Here is an 8,468-nt window from a genome sequence, read left to right on the forward strand (position 1 = left end):
TTAGCAAGGGTAGATTTGAAGGGGTGAAGGCTTAAAGCAAAGCAATTGGTTAACGTTGGGCAGGGCTTGAGTTCACTGCAACTAGATATAGACTGGACAGGAAGGCTCTGGAATTGACAGAATGGGATAAAAAGAGAGGAGGAAGAAAGGACTGTGAACTGTTCAGCCAGATATCTGGCAGATGGTAGCATGAGGAACTGAGTCGAGCAATTAGGAACAGGAGCTGGCTTGTGGTCAGACTCAGCCTCAGTGCCAGGGAGGACAGTGGCAGGAGGCATCCAGCTGGCTGTTGGAGATGCCAGTCCACAAGCAGGACTTGAGATATTAATTAGGAAGCCATCAGCATGTGTGTGGGATAGACATCCAAGAGCAGAGGGTGTTACTGAGAGGGGCAGTATAATGGAGGCTGATGAAGGGGACATCTTAGGGGAGAATTTAAGCAGCAGTAGAGGGGGATAAACACATAGGGAGAAAGAAGTAGCATTCTGAGGAGAGGAGGCCTTCCCAGAGTGTGGCACCACAGAGCTTTGAGACCATGGAATCTCAAAGAAATGAGGATTCTGTAGGTTAAGAAAAGTTTTCTAAGAATTTCTCTCTCTCTCTCTCTCTCTCTCTCTCTCTCTCTCTCTCTCTCTCTCTCTCTCTCTCTCTCTATGCACCTGCATGTATGTGGGGTGTATATAGAGTCCAGAAGAGGGTGTTGGATCTCTTCAAGCCAGTGTTACTGGTGTTGGTAGGACTCCCAGCTTGTAACACAGTGGTTCCCTCATGGGCGTACTGTCTCTTCAGCCCCAGGTGAAGGAGTTTTAAATGTCCAGAACATTATGTACTCAAGAGGCCAGTTGATGAGAGCTTTGCCAAAGACTTAATACTGGGATGTGATGGAAGAGTGTAGATACTGGGAAAACCATGACTCTGCAAAAGCTCAAGAATCTTAAAGAAGGGAAGTTGGAAGCTGGAAGTGACAGGGGATATGGGTGTGTGTGTGTGTGTGTGTGTGTGTGTGTGTGGTGTGAATGTGTGTGGTGTGTGCGTGCATGCCTGTGTATACATATGTGTCAGAGGGAGAGAGAGAGAAGAAATGGTTTGTGTGTGCCTGAGTGCACATCAGAGGGCAAATTCATGAGAGTCATTCACTAGATACCATGTACCTTTTTGTAAGACATTGTTTCTCACTAGCCTGGAATTCTGGCCAGCAAGCCTTGGCGGTTGCCAGTCTCTTTCCCAGCAATAGGAAGATTACAAACATGTGCCACCACATCCAGCTTTCCTTAGCGGGTTCTGGAATATAATTCAGGTCTTTGTGCTTTCCAGGAATGTGATTTACTGATCAAGCCATCTCTCCAGCTCAAAGGAAAACACAGTGACTTTTTTCCTCTCTGTTTAAAATTTTTACCTGGATATCTCCATGCCTAACCTGTTTTCTTCCCCTCTCTCTTCATTTGATTGGCGCTTGGTGCTTATCCCCTTGGAGGGGTAACAGGCAAATATTAATTTTCACTGAGTTTTGCTTGTGGCATCACTCACTATACATTGGGTTTGGCTAGAATAGGGAAAACTGGCAGATTGTGGGGGTGCAGAGAGAAGGGGGCAGACATGAGTGGGACACTGATCCCACACAGAGCTATGGTGTTCACTGGTGAGATGCTGGAGGGGTAACATTTTCAGCATCCAGGAACACCCAGAGTGGGAATCAGCATCCTGAGTGGAATACTGAGATCTAACACTCACAGCATCAGCTGGATCCAGGAACATGGGCATTTCCCTAGAAACGTCGTCCTGCCATGGATTCAATCAGAGGGTTTGCTGAACTACACTGAGAGTCTTGGCTCCTCCTCACTGATTGTAGGGGGACCCGACTCAGGTCACTTTCCCTGTGGTGGTGGTGGTAGACTACTACAGTTGGTACATGCATGTCTAGCATGCGTGAAGGCTTGGAGTCCATCCAGAAAGAGAGCTTGCCTAAAGCTGCCACCTGAGGCTCAGCCTACTTTTTAAAATAATTCAACCAGAGCAGCATGCAGTTGGTGGGAAGCTCCGAGTACAGGGCATTCCTGTGGAAACTTTAAACAGAGAGAAATCATTTCACTGTTCCAGAGGACTGGGGGCTTTCTGAAGATCAGCCAAGGTGTGTGTGTGGGGGGGATCCCTGGCTTGGGAGTAATGACAGGCCATGCAGTCAACAGCCTTGTCACACAGAAGGTGACAGGAGCAATGAGCCCAGGCAGACAAGCAGACAAGCAGGATTGGAGTGCGACAGCTGGCATATGTTAGGTTCTCCCAACTCAGCATTTGAGAGTCATTTCCACACAACACACGCGAAGGCGAACAAAACTTGGAGAGAAATATTGCTTCTCCTCTGACATGACTTAACATAATTGACTAGAGGGATAGAGGACAGTGACAGGCAAGGATGGGGCTCTGTGAAGGTCAGAAGGTCATATCCTCTTCACCAACTGAGGATCCCTGCTGGGATGTATCTTATTTGCATCCATATGGCTCAAGAAATCCCATAGATGTATGGATTTTCCTTATTCTGCTTAGCTCAATGGAGAGGCTTGAAGCCAGTCTATATAGAAATTAAAGTGTCCTGGAGAATTCATCCTCATTACTGTATTGTTTATATATTCCTCCTCCTGAACGAGGAGACACCAGGGAAGCTGAGACGGGTAAGGAAATTTAGAGCCATCTGATATATATATATATATATATATATATATATATATATATATATATTAGATATGAGCTCACGTAGCCCAGACTCACTATGTAGCCAAGGATCATCGTGAACTTTATGATTCTCTTGTCTCTCCCTCGCAAGCACTGGTATCTCAAGCCTGAGTTACCATACTTGGTTTTATGCAGTGCTGGGAATTGAACCCAGGACTTTATGCATGCAGGACCAGCATTGTACCAACTCGAGCCACATCCTATTTTCTAGTTTTCATTTAAAATGCGGCCACTTAAGTTTGGAGGAAATGCACCCTCCTTGGAGCATGGATGTAGATAAGAATCTAAGAGACTTCTGCCAGCTTCTGTAGGCTTGACAGTCTAATTTGGCAAGGGGACTGTGGATGTCCCTGGGAAGAAAAACGGAGTCGAGTGTTTTGTTTCAGATTTTTTTTTCCTCACCAAACTTGAAGTTTTGACCCATCCAGGCTCCCTACCTCTTGTGGTATGTTCCAAGCCATGTAGACATGACTTTTGAATTCATCCATCCAGACTTCGGCTACCCTGAGCGCATTTCTGCGGACGTGGGCAGTGAGGTCCTCTGTGTAGGGCTTGTGGGCTCGCTCGATGTGGGCAATCCGAGAGCAAGGCAGGACCTCCACACTCCCGCCACACTGCCATACCTGTAAAGGCAAGGAAAGGGTTGCCCATCAGCTCCTCTCTGAGGCAGGCTACAGGCCACCATAAAATATGAACAGAGAAACCCAGCTCTCTTCACCTTCTCTCCACACACTGCCATGAGGGAACGAGCTGGGTCTCATCCCCCTTCCCCTCCTGCAGTAGGAATATTAAGTAATTAATTCACAGCTTAGCTTTCATTGCCATGAGTTTACTTGCCAAAAAAAAAAAAAATTAAAGTACATCTTTCTTCCATCCACAAGCTCTATGTAGCCAGAGAGCCCAGATGTTTTGAGCTCAGAGAGTTGTGTTGTCCTCTCTTTATCCCCGGGTTAGCAACACCCATCTCCCCAACGATGGTCTCTATACCACTACATAACAGAAAAGGACCGGTGGGACGCCCAGCTCAGAAGTCCATCTTCAAATAGACCTTCAACAATCTTGACCAAGGTCAACAGTAGCTACTGTTAAAGAGCCAGTGGTACCTCTGTCCCCATGTTCCATGGACTTCTGAGGGGAAACACTCCAGACCTTTGGTGACAGTGGAGGTTGTTTGCTGAGTATTGTCATTTGTAAGGATGGTGAAGAACCTTCATGTGTTTGACACTTGCTCATTAATACCAATAAATCCCCGTACAGGATATGACAAAATTCAGATTTACCTAATTGGCTAGGAAGTCTGGTTAGGAAGTCAAGACCTCTTCTCCCACTGACCAGTATCACATTAAAGGGTCCCCATAGCTGTGGCTACTGGGAGGAATTTTGCTGATCTGTTACTTAATGTACTATTTAGGGTCAATAGAAAGGGGCAGGAATTCTGAGTGCCAGCTATGTTTTAGGCCTGGGATGTAAATGGGGCGGGGCTTGGGAGCGGGCAGTTAAACACAGAACTGTTGACTGAAGGTTTGCAACCAGATTGTATTGGTCCAGCTCCTGGTTCTGCTCCATGCTGGCTGCGTGATTCTGAGCAGTCACTCTGACTCATTTGTGTCTCCATCTCCACAGGGATCATAATAGCACCAGTCTCCCAAGGTCCCCGAGAGGATTAAATTGATAGCACATGCTGCACCAGGTACATTACAATCCCTAATCAAGCCTGTCCACGACCATACAAATTATACTATTCTGTGGAGAATCTTCAGAATAACCTGTGAGGCCACTGCTATTATCTCCAACTCCAGGTGAGAAACACACTGAAAGACAGTCCTTGCCCAGAGCCCCATGGCTGATACTGATGACCGGGAAAGGTCTGCCCAACTCCCAAAGAGGCTGAAGGCAGCACCAATGCTCCTTAGGGGTGACAACATTTTACGAGCAGTTAGCATCTTCAGGGGTGACTCTGGGGGCCAGGAGAAGGAACATGGCAATCTCTGGGCTGGGCCCCTTTCCAAATGTCCTGGTGCGAGGACTCACCCATCCTAGAGACAGCACACACTCCAGGGCACTTCGTCCCAATAACCTGTGAATACTGACTGCATTATTGACAACACAAAGTGGCAGGGTAATTTTTCTTCCTGTGCCCCGAACAAGGCTACTACTTGACATATTTCAACAATGCAGAACAGGACGTCACTCACAGCAGTGCTCTTAGGAGCCCTGCTTCTCAGGGTCAGCTCGCCATTTCACCTTAAGCGTGTGCATGCCTGCCTCCATCACCAGAGCCACGTGGGTGGCACCGCCCACCCGACCTCCCACCTTGAATGATGCACAGTGGACACACAGGGCACACTGAGTACTTCTTCATTCCAACATTCAATTCTTCCTTCTTCAGCTAGACTTGGGCACATGTAATATGTTTTTCCACCCCACCCTGCTACCCAAACTCAGTGACCAGGTATCAGTTCAAAGTCACTTCCCTATACTCTGCTTTGTGGTCCTCCCTGCTCCCACTGCTTGTTTAATCATCTCTCTTCTTTCAAATGTTCTTTATGTTCTGATCAGATTTCCCTCCTGACACGTACTACTAACTAGTTCTCAGGGTAGACTATGGGTTCCCAGGAAAGGCTGGACAATGGCGGTCTGGGAGCTAAGTGTCACATTTAATAGCACAGCTTTGGTGTCTGTGAGAATGGGATTCAGAACTTTACCTCTGCTAGCAGCTGCTGTATACCTTGGCAGGTTGCATCTCCCCCTGAACCCCTCTTCCACCCAGTGGAAGAGAGTGATGCAGCTTGGGAAAGTATTTAGCCCATGCCTGCCTTGTTATGAATACTACATGAATGGAGACAGAGGAAGTGAGGGAATCAGGTACCGGCGCAGGGCATCTTAGCCAATTTCTGCCCTGACATGGGACCACAGGGATGGGGCCTTTGGACTAAACTCTGGTCTAATACAGTCATGTGATAGTTCCTGGGTCCCACAGTCTGTGCCTTTGTTTTATAACAATTATTAAAATTGCTGTTATTTGACTTATTCTGCACACTCACGTCGGAGGAATGAATTAGATACAGAGGACAGGTTATCACCCCAGCACAGAAGGGTACAAAGGTCATTCACCAGACTGGAAGCCCTTGGTAACTCAGGCAACCTGCAGTCTCTTCCCTTCTGTTGAGCCTGTCTACGGAGGGAGAGCCCTCCCCTTGGTTGTGGCCTGTGAGCTCTTGGTAGTGTCTGGTCTTTGGAGTAGAAAGTGTGGCTTTGGCTTGTGTACATATTAACTTCAGACCCTACCAATGACACTGAAGTCAACTAGGAAAGGCTTGGGCTTCTTATCTATTCCTAGCTGACAAATGGTTCCGCTGACCTAAGAGAGCCTCTGAAGTCTTATCCGCAGGTGGCCCTCAGAGCTCTTCCCCGGGATGCTGAATATGATTAGAAAAATAAATTACTAGTATTTGAGTTGCATTAAAGGTGATGCCAGAAAGCTTCCACTGGGGGTAGGGGGCTATAGAAGATGAGGAAATAAAAGAGAGCTGGTCTCAGTACAGGAAATTCCCAATGCTTGATAGCAAGTTGCAAGTCAGTTAGAGGATATGGTTCATATTTCCAGAGGTGGAGAATGCCAAGAGGAGAGGGGAAGAAGGTGAATGCCAAAAGAGTAGTTGAGAAATGAAGACCAAGAGGTCACAGGTAACAGGCAAGCAAGATCCACATCCTACAGAGAGAAGGCATAATAAGTCTACAGGTACTGCAGACACCAGGCAGCATGGCGACCCATGTCAAAAGCTGGGTCATGTTTCTTTTGTTGGCCACTGAAATAAATGATCCTAGACCACAGCACGCCCCTTCTAGCTTCTGCCTTCACATCTGCTAACTCATCTCCCTAGAATAACTGTTGCAAACTCAACATTTTCTTTAACCCATCACTACTAAGTTAGACCCTCTTAGAACACCCTCGGCATCCACACTCCTTAATAAAACATTCATATTTTATTTATGTACTCATTCTTTAAATATCTGTCTTCCAGAATTGGACTGTAACCTTCACAAACACAAGGATATGTCTGTGTGCTTTCCACTGAATGTACTGTGCCTGCTTCGTGGTATCTATTCAATAACTATTAAGTGAACGAGTGAATTGGAGGGTCCTGGGCTTTCACTGACTGTAGGGACACAGTTTTAACTAGCTCAGCTGGATGCCCTAATAAAGCCCATAAACATAAAATGTGGCCAGATTTTACTGAACACAGTGACTTTCTTTAAACCCAGGTGGTTTTTCAGCAAACTGCTGACATTAAAGTGCAAATTACTGCCACCTAAGAGACTTACTTTGGCTGCAGAGCTTAAATTAACGTTGTAAAGCCCAAGAAGTCATCAAATGTGTGGACAGCAACACACAGGTTTCTCTGGTGGAGCCAGGTACTCATGGCCGAGTCTCCCCAATCCCATAGAGGCTTGGATACATCTCCAGAGGAGGTGCAGGCCTGTTCCCCAGAGGTGACCGAGAATCTACAGCCGAGTGTGTATAATAGCTTAACAGGACAAAGTCAAGACCCCCTACTACTAGCTCTTCCTGAAAAGCCCTGATCCTGTCTCCTCCCCTGAAAAGGTCTCACACATCAGTGTAGGACTGCAAAGACGTACTGGTTTCTAGGGACTGCTGGAAGAGGGTACAGATCATGACGGCCACATACAAGTCACTGAATTGTACTGTCTATGGGTGCCAGCTGCCTTTTTACCTGGGGGATTTAAATGAGATTCAGTAGGAATACTGCTCACTAGCAAAGTCAGCCCTGCTGAGGGGTCTCGGGAAGTGAGGTCTCTCTGCTTCTCTTTCCAAGACAAAAGTCACTGGGATGGAGCCAGGGTCAGGTCTCTCTCTGTTACTTCTATAATCAAAGCTCCCTGTCTGAATCCTTCTTTTCACCAAGCTATCAAATGGGGTTGACAATCTCCGATGCTTTAGATCTCTTTTACTTTTACATTGAGAGTTGAAGTTTCATGTCTCATAGCTCAAATGGTAACCAGGGCTTGAGACACAATGGACAGAGCCATAGCCTGAGTCACAGTTGGAAGTAACTGGGGCAGGATAACAAATAGTTTCATCTACTTCTATGGTCCATCCCTTTGCTTCAATGCAATTCTGTGTGTGTGTGTGTATGTGTGTGTGTGTGTGTGTGTGTGTGTGTGTGTAGGTGCACAGGGTCTGTTTTGTTTATGTCTGTGTGTGCATGTATACATGTGTTTATATGCATATACTTAGGAATATACATGTGTATGTGTGTGTGTGTGTGTATGTAGGTGTGTGTGTATGCACATGAGCACCTTTGTGTTTATATACATGTACAGATGCATGCATTCATGTGTGTCTATGTGTGTTTATATGTATAAGTGCATGTGTGCATATGACTGCATGAAAATGTCAGAAATCAACCAAGGTATTGTTTCTCAAGAGCTGTCCACACTGTTTTATGATATGCAGTCTATCACTGGGACCCTGGGGTCACTGATTAGCCTAAGCTGACTGGCCAGGGATCCACCAGTCTCAATTTCCCCAGCACTGGGATCACAAGATACACCACCACACCTATTCTCTCTCTCTCTCTCTCTCTCTCTCTCTCTCTCTCTCTCTCTCTCTCTCTCTCTCTTCCTTTTAATCCAGGACTGTGGAGAGTAAATTCAGGTATTCCTGTAAGCACTTGCTGACTGAACTTGTCTTAGGCTATCCCTACTCAGGATTC

At 46.4% G+C, this 8,468-nt stretch overlaps 1 protein-coding gene across 1 annotated transcript in view; it reads right to left on the reverse strand.

Moving 5' to 3' along the window:
• The window catches only part of Galnt18 (polypeptide N-acetylgalactosaminyltransferase 18), a 310,894-nt gene that overhangs the window by 46,700 nt on the left and 255,726 nt on the right, over nt 1–8,468 (reverse strand). Inside the window, exon 7 of the mRNA XM_021193520.2 lies at nt 3,168–3,353. Within this exon, the coding sequence (XP_021049179.1) occupies nt 3,168–3,353 (186 nt within the window). The remainder of the gene's footprint in view (nt 1–3,167; nt 3,354–8,468) is intronic.

Source organism: Mus pahari, chromosome 1 (assembly GCF_900095145.1).
Source record: "Mus pahari chromosome 1, PAHARI_EIJ_v1.1, whole genome shotgun sequence".
NCBI classification, from domain to species: Eukaryota; Metazoa; Chordata; class Mammalia; order Rodentia; family Muridae; genus Mus; species Mus pahari.